We start from the raw sequence: 20,396 nt of genomic DNA, 5'->3' as shown, positions 1-20,396 counted from the left end.
ATGGTCGAAGTAGAGAGGATATAAAATGTAGACTGGCAATGGCAAGGAAAGCGTTTGTGAAGAAGAGAAATTTGTTAACATCGAGTATAGATTTAAGTGTCAGCAAGTCGTTTCTGAAAGTATTTGTATGGAGTGTAGACATGTATAGAAGTGAAACATGGACGATAAATAGTTTGGACAAGAAGAGAATAGAAGCTTTCGAATGTGGTGCTACAGAAGAATGCTGAAGATTAGATGGGTAGATCACATAACTAATGAGGAGGTATTGAATAGAATTGGCGAGAAGCAAAGTTTGTGGCGTAACTTGAGAAGAAGAAGGGACCGGTTGGTAGGACATGTTCTGAGGCATCAAGGGATCACAAATTTAGCATTGGAGGGCACCGTGGAGGGTAAAAATCGTAGTGGGAGACTAAGAGATGAATACACTAAGCAGATTAAGAAGGATGTAGGTTGCAGTAAGTACTGGGAGATGAAGCAGCTTGCACAGGATAGGGTAGCATGCAGAGCTGCATCAAACCAGTCTCAGGACTGAAGACCACAACAACAACAACGTACAGGAACTAGTTTTAAAGTTACTTCAATTGATAGTTGCAACATTTATTTATCGTGTTTCAGAAGCACCTGCGTTTTGTTTTAACAAACTATTTAATTGTTTAATGGTTTTCAGAAGTTTTTTCAAACACAAGTATAACACAGACCAACGACGGAAAAACTTTTTTGCTGAATATACCTTACTCTTGTGTTTCCTAGGGTGGGAAATCCAAATATGATACTTAAAAAACTGTACCACCCACCATTCCTTCACATTTTTCAGTAGAGTTTATTAAATTAAGCGATTTTTTAAAGAATTTAGCAGCTTTTATACAGTTGAAATGATTTTAAAAGGAGGTGTAATGTATGTAGATGACGTTGGTAGTACTGCTGATAAACATTTGCTGGCAAAAACAGGTCGATTTTATTTTTGTGTTAACAGATGGTATTTTGTTTAAATGTCAGCTTAACCTCACTTTCCCGCTTCCTGTACATGTGCTCAGTACAATGTCTCATAATGGTAGTAAAAACTCTGCTGACAGTTTTTGTTGTATTTATGGTGAATTTGTGATTAAAAACACCAAAGAAACATTACAGGCTCCGTGAAAAAGCTTTATCTGTCATACTTTCGATCTAAATTTAGTGATCAAGATAAATCTTTGGTGCCGCATAAGGCATGATATGTGTGTGTTAAAGATCTGAAAAAATGGTCCAAATAGGAGCAAAAAGCCTTTAGATTTGCTGTTCGTATGATATGGAGGAAGCCAAGAAATCATTCCGATGATGGCTACTTTTCATTGTTGATATTACTGGTCATAACTCGAAAAACAAGAAGGTAATAAGCTACCCTAACCTTTTGTCCGCCATCCGACCAGTAGGACATAGTATAGATTTGCCAGTTCCTGAACCACCAGATGATTTTAATTCTATTCCAACACAAGGTTTTTCTGATGTACCATGTTATTTAGATGAACCAGTTGATGATGAATTCCATTGTCATACAAAAAGTCTAGAGCCCAAATTGTTTAGTCACATCGAGCTTAACGATTTGGTTAGGGACCTGGGCTTAACGAAAGAAAAAGTTGAATTTCTTGGGTCTAGATTAAAAGAAAAGAACTTAATGGCATATACATGTATAGAAAGAGAGATCAGCACTGCTCCAAGTTTTTTCAAAAAGAAGGTGATTTAATGTACTGTTCAGACATTCCCTGTCTGATGAATGAATTTGGTACTGAATACAAAAAAGAAGACTGTAGGCTGTTTATTGATTCATCCAAAACTAGATTAAAGGCTTTTTTATTACACAATGGTAACATGTATGCATCTATACCTATTGGACATTCTGCACGTATGAAAGAAAGGTATGAAAGCCTAGAAATAGTGCTAAAAATAAGCTGTTCTGCTCAAGGATGGATATGTGGTGATCTAATAATAACATGCATGCTCCTTCGTCAGCAAGGTGGCTTTGCCAAATTTCCATGTTTCTTGTGTGACAGGGAGAGTAGGGCTAGAGACCAACACTGGTGCAGAAAGTACTGGCCTGTGAGGGAGTCTTTAAAACCTCATGAGATGAAACATTCTACTCAAAAACTTTGTAGATCCAGAAAACGTTCTCCTACCACCTCTACATATTACATATAAATTTAGGCCTAATGAAACCGTCTGTAAAGGGTTTGCCTAAAGCTGGACCACGTTTTAAGTATCTTTGCCAAAAGTTTCCACATCTTTCAGAAGCTAAACTAAAAGAAGGCCTCTTTGTCAGACCTGACATTAGAAAATTGATGTTTGATGTTAACTTTGAATCCACACTGACCGTAAATGAGAAAGAAGCATGGGTATCATTCAAGCAAGTTGTTACACAGTTCTTATGACATGAAAAAGACCCGGAATATGTTTCTACTATAGCTACAATGTTAGAGAAGTTTAAAATTTTAGGATGTTTAATGAGCCTGAAAGTTCACTTTTTGAACAGTCCCGTTGATCACTTCCCGGACGACAGGGGAGATGTTAGTTAGGGGCAAGGAGATCATTTTCACCAGGGCATTAAATTGTTGGAAAAATGCTAACAAGGTCGCTGGGACATCAACATGATGGAGGACTACTGTTGCTCACTTCGCCGAGAAGTTCAGCAAGCGACTCATCGTAGAAAAAGCTACACAAGAAGCTTCAAAGAAAAAAGAGAAACAAAACACAAACTAATTACAGCTGACAAGTGAAACCTCTGTTAACACACACCAATACAAACCATGCTTATGTTGTAACAAAGCGTTTCATTAATTTCCCCATTTACTGTATAGCATAAGATTTTTATATTATAGAGTAAAAAGCATATTGCTCGAAAACTATGGGTGATACAAAAAAACTATGGGTGATACAAAAAAACTAAGGCTAGATATGGATTCAGCTCATAAAAATCCATAAAGATCAGTTATCAAAGCCTCAAACGTTTTTCAAAAAAGTATTCGTTGGCCTGTGTCATTATTCAACATTCGTTATTCCGCAAATATAGACAAGTGAAGTGCTTATTTAAACTTTAAAAGACCCAGATCGTATCTAATGTAACGGTGCATACGATTTGTTCCCTAATAGTGTCTGTAGTCTACCAACTACTACTAACCGATACTTGTATCACGGGTTTGAAACCCACATAGGTTGTACTTCCTTTTTACTTGTACTCCATTTTACATTTCGTTTTTGTAATTAATGTAAATCAAATAGTACATTTACATAACTGAATCGAATAAGATACTTAAAATTTTAATGAAATGTGGGTTGATCAGAAATCACAACAAATATGTTCCGATTTTAACTGAATCTGGAAGATAAGATTTTTTTCTATTTTGCAGTCAAACAAAAATAAATGTAGCATAAAAGCGGAAAAAATGAAAGTATAAACTGAATTATTCAAAACTGCAATGATTGTATTATTTTTTACCTTTACGTTACAGCTGACCATTAGTACCACTATAGATATGTTTCTGTAGTAGTTCTAGCAGCCAAGCTGCAAATACAGATCTCCGCTCTTATCCTTACTAACTGCTCAAATTACCGTTTCCTAAGCGTACTGGCAGTACGTTACAGTTTTTGTTTCCATTGAAACAACACCTCCGAACCACTGAACAAACGATCCAGCGTCGTCCCCGAACACTTGCAATCAATACAGGAATGTCCGAATTTGATGTCGGTCGGATTTAGATCCGCGGGTACACGACACACGTCGTGACCTCAAACCATGTGCCGTTAATGCTGGAAAAAATACCGTTATGAAACACCATTATACTCACGCCAGTCGTCACAGCCGGAGGTTACGACAGCTATAGCCACGATGAAGACAGCCGTGGCGATGAAAGCCCTAGCCATGGCGAAAGACATTCCTGGTGGCCACTGCTGCTAAGCGAACCACGTTCTGCAATAGGCCAGTCTCTGAAGTCGCATATATAGGCGCGGGAAAGCAGTCAGCGGTCGCACCTGCGCTGTGTGATTCCCCGACAGCCGGCAGCGGGAAGTGCTTCACGGCAGTCCAGCTCACTGGTTATCTTCACAGGCGCTGCTTAGACCAACTCCGACTCAAAGGAAGGCCTCGGCGCTTGTTCGTGAAGTCACGTCAGCTAGGCACGGCTAACGCCAGGTCTATTGCAGGCAGAAACGCCTGGGCGTGCTTATCACTATAAATCTCTTATTTTTGGACAAACTGTTTGGTATTGTTTTGGATTCTGCAGTTTTATTTAGATGAAAGATTTTCTTACTGTCGTAAAGCTACAAATGAAGATGATGGTTCTGTATTATTGAATCCTGTCCAAAACAAACATAGATTCATATGAGAAGATGCTTTGCCCCATTGCAAGCTTTTTATTCAAGAAACTTTTTATTCAAGAAAATATATTTACTTGATCCATTTTGATATCGAAACTTACCCCAACCCCCTTACAATGAACTCATTTCTTTTATTTATTTATTTATGTTCGTTTGACATCGTCACTGGAAATGTGAACTAATTTACATGTGTAAATGTCCAACTGTTGCCAGTCATTAGATTACAGTCGTTTTCAACGAAAGGAATTCTAAACAGGAAACGAAATAGCTTCAAACATCGAAAATACAGCTGAGCTTAAACTTTTTTAAACATGCACATTAGAAAAGATAAATATTCCCCTCTTGCAACTGAAAGGAGAAACTTTATAAGATAAAAAAAATTATTTGATGAAACAAGTATCTGTCTTTCGCCTCTTATTCTGTCCCCCACCCCCTCCCCCAACGTGTACAATCGCAAGATATTTCATTAACATTCAGTGCTTCTCACCCCGTAGTCAACCAAGATACCTAAAGAAGAGCACCAATATGTTTACAGTTTCTTGTAAAAGCAACCCAGTACAAACGTAACTTCCTCTGATTTACAAATAAGGTAAAGAAGCACGAATTCTGTTGCTGCTGGACCATGAAGTTGCTTTCGTATGTCAACCTTTAAAACAGGTGGAAATTTAAGTTCAGGAGTTCACTATTTGTTAAGAAGTGTAATGAATTGCATAATTAATTGTTTGCAGAAATCTCTCAGAACAATGTGTGTTGGTCAACTACCGCCAATAGTTTCACATTTTCCTGTGTCAGACACGGAGACACCACCATTATGAGTATGCCTGCAACAGACCTGGCGTTCGCCGTGCTTAACTGACGTGACGTCATGAACAAACGCCGAGGCCTTCCTTTGAGTGGGCGTTGGTTCGACACCTACTGTGGCTTAGTCGTCCTCCTAAAGGGCGAATCTTTCCGGCCTAGCATATTGTTTATAACGGTATCATTTGGACTCATTTCTCGTCTTCATTTAAAAGACGTTTTGGTTGGAGAACGCCGCTGCTGTTTTCGTAAATTTTACCGTGGGAAATACTGCAACGATCCACAAGTTTTCTGAAATTGTTTTTATTATACCATTGCTAGCTTCGGACCTGAGCCCATAGTCAGATGATAGCGACGACTTCTTTTACATTTGTCTCCTAAAATATAATAAAATTTTTGTGATGTATAGTTTACATAAGGTTTTACATTTGTGTCCTAAATTTTAATGAAGTTTTCGTGATTAGATAATTTTACACTTATATATGCCCCACACGTTTTACTTACATCCTGAAAAGAATTCCTTCGCCTATAATAGAACAAAGGTTTGATTTTCTTTTTCAGTACTTAGTGATCAATGAACTGAACTTCAAACAAGATGGCGGATGCATTTGTTTACGTCGGCTGCTGACTTGATGTCCCAAAGAACGTGTTATGTATACGGATATGTTACACTTCTGGAGTTGCTTCAGAGATCCTTCTACATACCACAGGAAATTTTATACGGTTAGATTTAATAATTTAGATTATTAAGATGCTGGTAATGGGCAAGGAAGAATTTTTTCTCTATCAATCAATTATTGTTTTCATCGTTTCAAGTTATAGGGTTTGTATGAAATTTTATAGGTACATTTGGTTTTTCAATGCTAGTTGATCATTCAGTATGCAGTCAGGTTTATTGTAGGACGCATATGTAAAATCTTTTCTAAATTATGCATGACAAAAATTTTATCATATCTTAGGACGCAAATGTAAGAGATCTCATCGCTACCATCGGACGACGGGCTCAGTCTGGAACTAGTAATGGCATAATAAAAAACATTTCAAGAAAACTTGTGGCTGGTTGCAATATTTCTTATCGTGTAATTTAAAAGATATTCCGTCGGCGTGTTCTCAGATCTTAGAAACGTAATCATTCACTAAAATCTTCGGGTGAACCCGAACTCCACTTGCTAAATTTCGCTGGTCGTTCAGAGGCCTGTTTTGAGTGTTTTGCCGTAAGGGGCCTGTAGTCTCTGGAATTTCGATACAAAAAAATTGCACCGTGTATCTTGCATCTGTCTTGTAGCAAAATAACAGAGTAACAGTGCAAATGTCGGATGTATCCGCTGTGTGTCTAGTTTCGTAACAAATTTGTTCCATTCACTCAAGCTAGTCAGTCGGTACCGCACTGTTCTCTCTCGGATTTGTTTTTCCAGCAGCGTTCGTCGCTCAGTAACTGTCATACACATTGCATTTTGGACTGTTTGACTTATGAAGAGTTGTCTGATTTGCACGCTGCATATGGTTGCACTGAGTGTTACGGGAAGAAGCCCAACAACCTACACCGAGATGATCTCGGAGCGACGGCGACGACTTGACAGTGTACGTGTTTCGTCTGGGGCTTTTAGGACACTGTTGTACGTTTAGGTGGTTGCATATTATAGGCTTTTTCACTGTTGTAAAGATAACAAACTGATTAATCATACTTACTTTATTACTTTATAACTTGCCGCCGGAGACAACGGGTCGCTTATACCATAATATTAGGGGGACTAGAAAGTAATGTGATACTAATTTCGGCCACTCTGATAAAAAAAAAAACCCTCACGTGTATCAGAAATAATTGCAGAAGTCAAGTACCTACCACCTTCCGCATCCAGTCTTCCACTAGTAATTTAGATGTATTTCGCTATGGAGACAGTGACTGAGCAATTTACCGAGCGAGGTCGCGCAGTGGTTAGCACACTGGACATGCATTCGAGAGGAGATGGTTCGAACCCGCGTCCAACCATCCTGATTCAGGTTTTCCGTGTTTTCTCTAAATCGCTTCACGCAAATGCCGGGGCCGTTCGTTTGAAAGGGCACGGCCGACTTCCTTCCCCACCCTTCCCTAATCCGGTAGGACCGATAGCCTCACTATTTGGTCTCCTCCCCCGAATCAATCAACCAGACAATCTTTACTAAAGTAATAATCTTTCAGCTTGTAGGTAACATTTTTTTGGGCATAGGAAATGTTGAGAATAATGACTTTAACTGGTGGTGGATAGTCGTCCCAGCTTGATCGCCACCGGCGTACGGCCTTCCTTGTCTCGCGAGAGGGCGACATGGGGCGAAGACAGCTTGCCACCACGGCTGGCGATTGCTACACCAGGGCACGTTCTTCTTGTTTTGTAGACGAGAACTTTCGGTTGAATCTCAGGTCTTCTGAATAAAGGGATGTAGCTAAAGGGTGCTGCCATAACGATTGAATACCAGGAAACTTTCTCTTCTTCCGTGGGAAAGTCCAGTCAGTTATTTTCAAATTTCTCTTACTAGGGTGATACAAAGAGCCAATCTGCTCTCATCTCTTCGGGTGACCACTGGTTACGTGTCTTGATTCGCTGATGCAAATCTAGGTACTTTTATCTCGCAGGGACATTACGAAAATCAGAGAAGTGAAGTCTTTTGACACTGCCTGCAGATCTCGACTGGCACATATTCTGCCATCAGATTTCAGTGGTCATAGACCCCACCTTCAGACTCCGCCATCAGATTTCAATGGACAGAAACTCTACCTTCACTCTTTGCCAGCAGATTTCCAGTGGTACAGACTCTTCCTTCACACTCTGATGCTGACTCTTCGTCTGGTAAGTACTGTTTAGATCCGGTGGTCGACGTAGATCGAAAGTGGACAGGATGTAGGTTCGAGTAGGCGCTATTAATTCTTAATGGTTTTTTATGGGGTTGCGTGATTTATTCCGTACCTAATGGTTTCATTATTTCTTTTCTCTGACTCTCAAGTGGCTTTACAGTCATTGTCCTCACATTTTCGCAAGATTGCTCACGCAATGCCAACTGTGTACCATTACCGCTTTGCATGTCTGATTAACATCTCCTTCCCTCCACCATGTCCAATGAAATGGTTCCTGCACCACCGCTGATACTAAATTTTAGTGAGATCCTTGGAGATGGTAATTTTCGTATTGTTTTACGAGTTCCCTGCGACCCACTCACAAATGCTTAATATATAATCAAAGCATTCCTTCCCATGTTTACTTTTTTTTCCTTTCTCATATGTAAATATGAGGCAATCCCTGCTTCTATCGTTCAAAAATTCGTGCAAGACCGGCAACCGTGGTTCATTTACGAGGGTCTTTCTGGTTTATCAGTTCTGCGAAAAGTTTACATTACATATCTGAACTCTTGGGGGGTGTTCTGAGTTTCAGAAAGCGCCGAGGAGGTCAGCTTGAAACTGACAAGTTAAGTTATTGCTAACAACCGGCAACTTTCACGCTTCCATTTTGAATAGCAATGTGTAACAGCATCAAGAACTTAAGGAAAACCTATTATACATTTAGTATTATCTTAGTCCCCGATTTTTCAGCAGTTTTATGCCTCTGTCTGTACGAAAGCCATATTGATTACTGCTCAATAGTTTACATTCATTTAACTCAGAATAATGAAAAACCAGTCAGAGTTGTAAATTACACTTTTTTATTTACTCGATGACTGGTTTCGGGCCGGGACCCATTTTCAAATCATCGTAACAGACAGTCAAAATCGTATTTTCGAAAATGCGAAAACCATGTCAAAAATATATACGTGTCACGAAGTGCGAATCAATAGTTACAGCGCGTATAGATAGCTTTAACTTTTCATTTGGAGCTTCATAACACGTATATACACTCCTGGAAATTGAAATAAGAACACCGTGAATTCATTGTCCCAGGAAGGGGAAATTTTATTGACACATTCCGGGGGTCAGATACATCACATGATCACACTGACAGAACCACAGGCACATAGACACAGGCAACAGAGCATGCACAATGTCGGCACTAGTACAGTGTATATCCACCTTTCGCAGCAATGCAGGCTGCTATTCTCCCATGGAGACGATCGTAGAGATGCTGGATGTAGTCCTGTGGAACGGCTTGCCATGCCATTTCCACATAGGCGCCTCAGTTGGACCAGCGTTCGTGCTGGACGTGCAGACCGCGTGAGACGACGCTTCATCCAGTCCCAAACATGCTCAATGGGGGACAGATCCGGAGATCTTGCTGGCCAGGGTAGTTGTCTTACACCTTCTAAAGCACGTTGGGTGGCACGGGATACATGCGGACGTGCATTGTCCTGTTGGAACAGCAAGTTCCCTTGCCGGTCTAGGAATGCTAGAACGATGGGTTCGATGACGGTTTGGATGTACCGTGCACTATTCAGTGTCCCCTCGACGATCACCAGAGGTGTACGGCCAGTGTAGGAGATCGCTCCCCACACCATGATGCCGGGTGTTGGCCCTGTGTGCCTCGGTCGTATGCAGTCCTGATTGTGGCGCTCACCTGCACGGCGCCAAACACGCATACGACCATCATTGGCACCAAGGCAGAAGCGACTCTCATCGCTGAAGACGACACGTCTCCATTCGTCCCTCCATTCACGCCTGTCGCGACACCACTGGAGGCGGGCTGCACGATGTTGGGGCGTGAGCGGAAGACGGCCTAACGGTGTGCTGGACCGTAGCCCAGCTTCATGGAGACGGTTGCGAATGGTGCTCGCCGATACCCCAGGAGCAACAGTGTCCCTAATTTGCTGGGAAGTGGCGGTGCGGTCCCCTACGGCACTGCGTAGGATCCTACGGTCTTGGCGTGCATCCGTTTTTCGCTGCGGTCCGGTCCCAGGTCGACGGGCACGTGCACCTTCCGCCGACCACTGGCGACAACATTGATGTACTGTGGAGATCTCACGCCCCACGTGTTGAGCAATTCGGCGGTACGTCCACCCGGCCTCCCGCATGCCCACTATACGCCCTCGCTCAAAGTCCATCAACTGCACATACGGTTCACGTCCACGCTGTCGCGGCATGCTACCAGTGTTAAAGACTGCGATGGAGCTCCGTATGCCACGGCAAACTGGCTGACACTGACGGCGGCGGTGCACAAATGCTGCGCAGCTAGCGCCATTCGACGGGCAACACCGTGGTTCCTGGTGTGTCCGCTGTGCCGTGCGTGTGATCATTGCTTGTACAGCCCTCTCGCAGTGTCCGGAGCAAGTATGGTGAGTCTGACACATCGGTGTCAATGTGTTCTTTTTTCCATTTACAGGAGTGTATTTTTACCATGGTTTTCGCATTTTCGGAAATACCATTTTCACTATCTGTTACGATGATTTGAAAATGGGTCCCGGCCCGAGTAAATAAAAAAACGTAAGATTTGCAACTTTGGCTGGTTTTTCGTGGCACTGATTAACAGAAGTTGCTGACCTACAATTATTCTAACATGCTGGACGTTCGCATTCATTTAAGTGTCAAATATTTCTTTGTTTCGCATTGACTGGGTATTAAACTGATGAATACTGGGTAGAATGAAAATTTGCTGTAAGACATGTGGATCGGCTATAATAGCTGTTTTACTGAACGGTGCCTTAAAGATGAATATTAAAATGAGTATGTTGAATAAAAATCACATCTTGAAAATATGTAAGTTTTCTTCGAACAACGAGAAAATAACTGTATTTGAAAAATATCCCTCTAGAATACCTAAAGCATAACAATACCAAATAACGAATAAAAAAATTAAATCTAAAAAAAGGAACAAAATTGTTAGTTGCGTTTTATGCATTTCCCATTATAACAACATTCAAAATTGGCAAATTCTTATGGAAAATTGACATAACCAATCTCGATGTTCTGGTATTGCCTTGATCTTCGACTGTCTAGTGCTGCGCAGATTCACTGTGCCTAATCCGAAACATTCTTTGAAACTACTAAATAGTATGCAAAAATTGTAACACAAATTTTTTCTTACATATCATAACCCAATTCTCCGTACAAATATCTGCTGAGATAGCCGACACTAAACCGTATCCTTTGTATTCAATTTTTTCAGTCAGTAAAATAATTACCTGTCACGTGGTCTTATCATTGCCGATCCTAACAATCTTCAAGAACCCCCTACTACCCAGTACTACAATATCATCTATGCTTGACCGTCTGACTCGGCCATTCAGGCGACAGACAGAAATTAATGTCTGGTTGGCCGGATATTCTCCATTTTCATCTCATACTGATTACCTAAGGATGGACGCACTTTAAAAAGCTTCACGAACTTTTGCAGCGAAGAAACGGAAATATCATTCTTAGCTTCTTGTTGCAGAACCTTTTTACTTCACTTTTCTTTACTCGTTCGTACAGGGTGTTTCAAAAATGACCGGTATATTTGAAACGGCAATACAAACTAAACGAGCAGCGATAGAAATACACCGTTTGTTGCAATATGCTTGGGACAACAGTACATTTTCAGGCAGACAAACTTTCGAAATTACAGTAGTTACAATTGTCAACAACAGATGGCGCTGCGGTCTGGGAAACTCAATAGTACGATATTTTCCACATATCCACCATGCGTAGCAATAATATGGCGTAGTCTCTGAATGAAATTACCCGAAACCTTTGACAACGTGTCTGGCGGAATGGCTTCACATGCAGAAGAGATGTACTGCTTCAGCTGTTCAATTGTTTCTGGATTCTGGCGGTACACCTGGTCTTTCAAGTGTCCCCACAGAAAGAAGTCAGAGGGGTTCTTGCCTGGCGAATAGGGAGGCCAATCCACGCCGCCTACTGTATGTTTCGGATAGCCCAAAGCAATCACACGATCATCGAAATATTCATTCGGGAAATTAAAGACGTCGGCCGTGCGATGTGGCCGGGCACCATCTTGCATAAACCACGAGGTGTTCGCAGTGTCGTCTAAGGCAGTTTGTACCGCCACAAATTCACGAAGGATGTCCAGATAGCGTGATGCAGTAATCGTTTCGGATCTGAGAAATGGGCCAATGATTCCTTTGGAAGAAATGGCGGCCCAGACCAGTACTTTTTGAGGATGCAGGGACGATGGGACTGCAACATGGGGCTTTTCAATTCACCATATGCGCCAGTTCTGTTTATTGACGAAGCCGTCCAGGTAAAAATAAGCTTTGTCAGTAAACCAAATGCTGCCCACATGCATATCGCCGTCATCAATCCTGTGCACTATATCGTTAGCGAATGTCTCTCGTGCAGCAATGGTAGCGGCGCTGAGGGGTTGCCGCGTTTGAATTTTGTATGGATAGAGGTGTAAACTCAGGCGCATGAGACGATACGTGGACGTTGACGTCATTTGGACCACAGCTGCAACACGGCGAACGGAAACCCGAGGCCGCTGTTGGATCACCTGCTGCACTAGCTGCGCGTTGCCCTCTGTGGTTGCCGTACGCGGTTGCCCTACCTTTCCAGCACATTCATCCGTCATGTTCCCAGTCCGTTGAAATTTTTCAAACAGATCCTTTATTGTATCGCTTTTCGGTCCTTTGGTTACATTAAACCTCCGTTGAAAACTATGTCTTGTTGCAACAACACTATGTTCTAGGCGGTGGAATTCTAACACCAGAAAAATCCTCTGTTCTAAGGAATAAACCATGTTGTCCACAGCACACTTGCACGTTGTGAACAGCACACAGTTACAGCAGAAAGACGACGTACAGAATGGCGCACCCACAGACTGCGTTGTCTTCTTTATCTTTCACATCACTTGCAGCGCCATCTGTTGTTGAAAATTGTAACTACTGTAATTTCGAAAGTTTGTCTCTCTGAAAATGAACTGTTGTCCCAAGCATATTGCAACAAACGGTGTATTTCTATCGCTGCTCGTTTAGTTTTTATTGCCGTTTCAAATATACCGGTCATTTTTGAAACACCCTGTATGTTCTGCCGTGTTGGTATGGATATTATATTACCGAATCCCACGCTCATTGCCTGTTTCAGTGGGCCCACTGGAAAGCGAAGGTTCTTTCAAAGACGCCATCTGCGGACAATTATTAAAATGTCGCTCCGTTCCTCAAGGATTTGCGCCACCTCGCTAGCAGCCATACCTGCACAGACCTCGCTTAATTATAAGGCTTCATTGCCTTTGGTAAGCCCTAGGGATTCGCATGGACTGCTGGAAGCGATTAACGATGCAAGTACTGGAGAGGAATCCGCCAGTTTAATTGCTCTTACTGTAAGTTACTCTCGCTTCGGGTCCTGTCGGAAGCTGAGCGCATTTTCTGCCCCCACTCTTCGCGACCTGCACTTCAGCGCTTTGGACATGGCAGACTCCAAGGTGACGTTTAAAGAACAGTCTTTTGTTAAAGCCCTGACCTAATTTTCTTCCCTTTCCTTTGAACGCGCTGTAATCAGATAGAAGTTCAGTAATTCTCTCTTACTTTGCTTAGTTACCGCATCTAATCGGGCACTAGTTCTGGTCAAATAATTTCACGAAGTGTATTTGCTCTAGTGTTACACTTACCACAGAAGATCTAATCCTACAAAATAACCATCCATCCAAACGACCCGACATCCGTCTTCAGGTCACACTTTCTGTTTATTCCATATTCATGTAAACGTCGCCGCACAGGCTCCCAGGTGCATACCCCATTTCATATTCGCCCTCTGTAACCCTACAATCTGTAGCTTATCTAACCCTGCAGCAACAAAACTCCATTACAAGAATAACTTGATCGTCTCTCATTAAGTCACCCGGGGTGGCCGAGCGGTTCTAGGCGCTTTAGTCTGGAACCGCGCGACCGCTACGGTCGCAGGTTCGAATCCTGCCTCGGGCCTGGATGTATGTGATGTCCTTAAATTGGTTAGGTTCAAGTGTTCTAAGTCTCAGGGACTGATGACCTCAGATGTTAAGTCCCATAGTGCTCAGAGACATTTCTCTCATTACCCCAAAACTGGGAATAAAATATTACAAATTTGCATCTCTAGCTTCCAGAATCAGCTTCTTATCTGCGCACCATTCTCCCTACTTTTGATCCCATCCCGCAAAACTGACTACCTACAGATTGTCACTGAGCCTATAAACATCGTCCTCCGGCTAGTATACAAAAGCAGATGATGGGTGGACGAAGGAAGTCCTCTATTATATTCTGAGGTGTAAGAAAGGGTCTGCAATACGACATAATGGTACGTACGCCATCGAATTTTGCAAACATGCACGAGCAACATAGAGACAAAAGGGGGGGGGGGGGGTAGTGTAATACATGGAGCGTGTGGTTGGTTTGTTTGTGGGATTGAAGTGACCCGACTACTAGAGCCATCAGTCGCTTGGAGTGTGTAAGAGCGGCCTTTATTCAGTAGTGGATATCGAATGGCAGTGATGATTGCATGATTATTCGTTCGAACTCTTTAATTGAATGACATTCCGTCACCACAACGTCCACATGAGCGCAGCCAGTTATTAGCAGCATGTTGCGTCCTCCCATAAAACTTGACACGTTTCTAGCTCCTTAAATATAAATTAATGGGAATTTGATTTAAAATGATTTGTACAGAGTTTCAATGCTTGGTAATAAAAAAAATATTTTATTCTACAAATTAGTATAACTCATTTCTGTAACTTCCTCAAAACTAAGTCTGCACATCTGTACCTGCCATCACTGAACAAGTAATGCACTCCGAGCAGTATTGTGTCTCCCTGCACCATTGGTCAGAGACCAGCAGCAGTTGGGCTAGGAAACTGCCGTACCATGTGCAGCTTGCCGTTAACACAACACGACAAACAGTTGCTTATGGAGTGGTGCCATGACCAGGAAGCACGGACTCCTGATGTATGGCACCGCTTTGCGTTCAGGATCGAACAGCTGTTCTGCACTACCCGCCGGCCGCGGTGGTCTCGCGGTTCTAGGCGCGCAGTCCGGAACCGTGCGACTGCTACGGTCGCAGGTTCGAATCCTGCCTCGGGCATGGATGTGTGTGATGTCCTTAGGTTAGTTAGGTTTAAGTAGTTCTAAGTTCTATGGGACTGATGACCACAGCAGTTGAGTCCCATAGTGCTCAGAGCCATTTGAACCATTTTTTTGCACTACCCGGATGACCATTGTCAGCGAGAATGGCGGCGACCTGTGAAGAGATTTCATAGTACCAATGTTATGGGGACGCATAGTGCTATTACTCCTAGCGTCGCGGTGTGAAGGCCATCAGATGTGACTACGGCTGGAATGACTACTTATTTATTTAATCGTTTTGCTAGGGCCCCCTTTGGGCAGACCGTTCGCCGGGGTGCCGATCTTCAATTTGACGCCAGTTCGGCGACCTGCAGTTAATGGGGATGATAGGATGTTGATGAGGACGCACAACACCCAGTCCCTGGGCGGAGAAAATTCCCTGACCCAGCCGGGAATCGAACCCGGGCCCAGAGGACTGACAATCCGTCACGCAGACCATTCAGCTACTGGGGGCAGACGAGTGGCTACTGACAGTGACTGACGGAACTCTCACAGTACGTCACGGACATCCTGCATCCTTACATGGTACCTCCGATGGGATAATATTGTTGTGCTGTCAGCAGAACAATGTGCGTCTATACAGGCACGTGTCTCTTTGAACTTTGTATGTGATGCTGACGTACTTCTCCGGTCAGTCAAATTAGCTGATCTAGCCACGATACAACATGTATGGGTCCACATCCTACGTCAATTCTGGCCCAGTAGAAGTATAGAGTTGTCAAGAACTAGCTGCTGCAGTTGTGGGTCATCATGCTAAGGAGAGGACACAGCGGCTATTTGGTGTTCTTCCCAGCCGCATCAGTGGATACTCCAAATAAGAGAGGGTGCGATGTCATACTGATAAGTGGGTTCATACTGCTTTATTTGTAAATTTGACTCGATTTTGTAATCGCTGAAATAATATCACATACCCTCTCAACTTATTCATTTCGTTTCCTTGTCCCCTTCTGGGTGCTCAACCTTTTTGTCATGCAGTGTATTTTTACTAATGATGTAATAATAAACGTAAGTGCTTACATGTTTTAATCCTTTAATCGTTTGTTTTCACTAGGTCTTTCTTTTGTCTTAAAAAATGGTTCAAATGGCTCTGAGAACTATGGGACTCAACTGCTGTGGTCATCAGTCCCCTAGGACTTAGAACTACTTAAACCTAACTAACCTAAGGACATCACACACATCCATGCCCGAGGCAGGATTCGAACCTGCGACCGTAGCAGTCGCACGGTTCCGGACTGCGCGCCTAGAACCGCGAGACCACTGCGGCCGGCTTTTTTGTCTTATTTTCAGTTCAGTACTATTTGTTATCTCTGACTTGATTCTCCCGGATTTTCAATTGTACGCCTTTGAGACAAACGTGGAACATTGAAACGCAGACTTCTATTTGTACAGGATGTTTCAAAAAGGACTTAAAATTGAAAATTCTTATAAATTAATTCATACTGCCAACAGAGGTGACAGCAGTGTCCATTTGTAGGGAAATACAAGTTTTGTCTAGTGTAGTTTACTAGTGCCGAATCGCATCGTAAGGAGCGCTAGCGGCACTTGCGTTAAAGATGGCTGCTTTCACAGGACCCGAGGGTGCTAGCTATGTGTTTTGGTTTGAAGAACTGAAGTCGACGACAACAGTACAGCGTAATTTCCGTACCAAGTATGCTAAAGCTCATCCTAGTAGGCCTACAATTGAAGAGTGGCATAAATGTTTTGTAGAAACAGGATGCTCGTAACGACATAGGAAATCATCAGGTCGTCCAAGCACAGCTGACGACGTCGTTGAGCGAGTGAGACAACGTTTTGTCGACAGCCCTACAAAATTGACCCGGCATGCGTCTCGCAAACTGCAAATCTCATATACGACTGTTTGGCGTGTGTTGAGAAACTTTTACATTTGAACCTGTACGGATTGACGCTCGCATAAGCAGTAAAAGACACTGATAAAATTCCTCACAAGAACTTCTGTGCGGATATGTTAGATCGATTACATGAGGATGAACATTTCTTGGACAAAATCATCTTTTCTGACGAGTGGGCTTTTCACTTAAGTGGCAATATTAACACGCATAACTGTAGGATTTGGGGCAGTGAAAATCCTCAACAAATGTTGCAACATGTTCGTCGTAGCCCTAAACTGAACGTTTCTTGTGCATTGGACAAGAACAAAGTGTACGGCCCCTATTTTTTCCGTGAGTGGACTATCAATGGGGCAGTGTATATAGATATGTTACAACAATTTTTGATACCAGGATGACCAAGAACAAAATTTTTGCTTCATGCGAGATGGTACACCACCCCCCTACGTGGCTAACGTCAGGGGTTTCCCAAGTGACCGCTTTCCAAATCAATGGTTGTCGTGATGCGCCAGTTGTATGGCCCCCACGTTCCCCAGACCTGACACCACTCGATTTTTTTAATGGAGATTTATCAAGGATATCGTGTTTGAACCTCCTGTGCCGGCCTCTCTACCTGAACCTAGAGCAAGAATTTACGCTGCCACTGAGCAAGTTACACCTGCAATGCTACAGCGAGTTTGGGAAGAAATTCACTTCCGATGGGATGTGTGTAGGATAACCAACGGAAACCACATACAACATCTTTAGTTTAAGGCAAAAAATCTTGATGTGTTTCCCTACAAAATAACACTAAAACCAGCCCTGTATCTTCTTTCAATAAATTTATATGAATTTTTAAAGTTGTAATGTCTTTTTGAAACACCCTGTATGTGAAAGTGCTGTTTATCACCAGGCAGTGGATGGATATCGTGGCGGCGTATATGACACGGTTTACGGTAAAGTCGTAGGCTGTAGTACGTCAACACTAGCGAGTGGGAAGCGGCGACTACAGACGACTATCAAAGCAGCCAGCCATCGTGGAAATGACTACATCGAATTCCTCATACATGAGAGATACCTATACTGACAACATATTGGAGGCCAAATATCGATATTTTCGATGTTTACTGTTTCGATTGGTCAGTTTATATGTACTAGTTTTGGGAAAAAAGCTGCAAAATGTTTGCATTACTTTGTTGAGAAAATTTGTAGAGTAAGTTAATTGTGCAGAACCTATACTAATATAGATATCAGACAGAAAGCAGATCTGCAAATTAAATACAATATTTGAAAATCAAACACTAACATTTTTTAAAGTTCTTCTTAGAATCTTATTTAAGCAGTGTTTTCTTAAAAGAATGATACTGAAAAGTAGTGCGAGCTTCAATAACAGTAAAAAATTCCAGAATAGGCTCGCTTTTCAACAATTGCTTGTGCCTTACAATATCGTGAAACATCTTCATTCAAACTGAGAAATTTTTATTCTTTTTATTCCTGCAGAATGCGCTTTTTTCTGTTATAATGGTGAGAGTCAGATACCTTTCGTGCGCATGCAGTGTTCTACTCTAAAAAATGAAATATGTTTACTTCCTGCAATTCTCAGGCCATACAAATAAAGAATCCCTGCTAAGAACTTACCACACAGTCAATTTTTCCCTCCTTATGGTGTTGTCAACCTTTGAAAAAAAGCCTCTAGACTGCGACGTAATACAGTACATTCAACTTCTATCATTTTAAAAGAGAAAGGCGGATACATTTATTTGACATTTTTGCCGTATTTCTGAAGGATTCACTCTGTCTTTGACAGCCACATATGTTGGCAAGTAGAGGGAGATTTCTACTCCGTCATGTTTTATAGTACAGTACAAAAGCACTCCCCCTTTATTGTTGTTTCCAGAGCGAGCGGCTTATTGTGGTTCCATATTTTTATCTGAAGCACCTCTTCGTTCAAGTTCTCTAGATTTTTTTTGCGAATGTTACAAAATTTCTCTCGGATTTGTAAAGTGTCTCCACACATCCAACACCCCGAATGCGAATCCAGTGTCTAACAGCTGTGTGATGCAGTCATGGCTGTCACCTATCCCGTTCCTCTAGTCGCTATGAGCATTAATATGTTCATCGCACCTTGACACAAGCACTTCAGTCGCACTCTAAGAAAACTCTACGTGATGTCGCTGATAAATGGAGCTGATTCTATGGAAATCGAATGGACCACCAGTACTGACTGCTTTCTGGTCACGGCTAACACTGTATTCAGTGCGTCTACGTCAAAGAAAGTTCTAGAAAAACACGGTGTTAACGTTCGTGAAAAGGTAAGGCAGGCATTATTAAGTTTGAAATATTCTTATTTATAGTCATGTTAGACGCATAACTCAGGGTTTGCTGCTAGCTAATGTTAGTAGTGATACGCAGGCAGTCACTAGGAAATAGTGACAATAGATTTCCGTCGTTTCAGCTGTTCCGAGCTGGCCGATGTGGCCGAGGGGTTCTGGGCGCTTCAGACTGGAACCGCGCGACCGCTACGGTCGCTGGTTCGAATCCTGCCTCGGGCATGGATGTGTGTGATGTCCTTAGGTTAGTTAGGTTTAAGTAGTCCTAAGTTCTAGGGGACTGATGGCCTCAGATGTTAAGTCCTATAGTGCTCAGAGTCATTTGAACTCTTTTTCAGGAAGAGAAGAAGGACAGTGATGCCAAAATTATATCGTGGGAAAACTAATCCATTATATTACCGCGGGTCTCGCCATCCCTGTGTGCACATGCCGGACAAATAAATGTGATAGTCAATGAGTATTCTGTGCTCACTCCGATAGTGCATCCACAATGTAGACGCATCTCGCACTCTTGCAAACAATCGGAAATCTGTGAGCATTTGTGCAAACAGTTATACACAGGTTCTGCAGTAAAGCAGATTTTCAGTTAATATTACATGCACATTTCCACATTCATTGCTCACTTTACTAATCATGTTTAATGAAACAAATCTACCTTTTCCTTTGCACCATACATGACAACGAAGACCCACTTACATCCCTCCGATTCATGAACGTAGGCTAAGCATATATTCGCTTTTTCTTAAACCGAGTGCACTAAATTCTTAACATCTTTGCGGTATACTGCAATAGGCCTGCAGTGAATGCCATAGCACTGAACATTTTCCACGTGCAAAATCCGAAACACGTCTCACATTAGGTCTGGGTTCTTTAAGTATTCCTTAGAGCTTGCACATGAAGTCCACGATAAGAATTGCGTTCTTGCCTAACACACTGACACTACATGCGGAACAACGAGAGAATACGAAAAAAACGTTCAATTTTTGTTGTTGGTTATGGTTAGTAATGGTATTAACACAGCTTTGAAGACGTCTAACTTAGTACTATATGGTTCAGCTTCAGTGTTTCCGAGATTGTCTTCGTAAGTATAACATGGGGGCTTCAGTAAAATACACGA

General features: G+C 42.3%; 2 protein-coding genes across 5 annotated transcripts in view; one reads left to right on the top strand and one right to left on the bottom strand.

Annotated features, from left to right (window-relative positions):
* LOC126268014 (uncharacterized) overlaps window positions 1-3,975 on the bottom strand; it is a 35,397-nt gene extending 31,422 nt beyond the window's left edge. Inside the window, exon 1 of the mRNA XM_049973427.1 lies at window positions 3,816-3,975. Coding sequence (XP_049829384.1) covers window positions 3,816-3,903 — 88 coding nt within the window. The 5' untranslated portion in view covers window positions 3,904-3,975. The remainder of the gene's footprint in view (window positions 1-3,815) is intronic.
* The window catches only part of LOC126268013 (dual specificity calcium/calmodulin-dependent 3',5'-cyclic nucleotide phosphodiesterase 1-like), a 1,575,562-nt gene that overhangs the window by 1,178,169 nt on the left and 376,997 nt on the right, over window positions 1-20,396 (top strand). The window lies entirely within an intron of this gene.

Source organism: Schistocerca gregaria, chromosome 4, assembly GCF_023897955.1.
Source record: "Schistocerca gregaria isolate iqSchGreg1 chromosome 4, iqSchGreg1.2, whole genome shotgun sequence".
NCBI lineage: Eukaryota > Metazoa > Arthropoda > Insecta > Orthoptera > Acrididae > Schistocerca > Schistocerca gregaria.
Note: the sequence above shows the minus strand (reverse complement) of the source record. Positions and strands in the feature narration are given on the sequence as shown.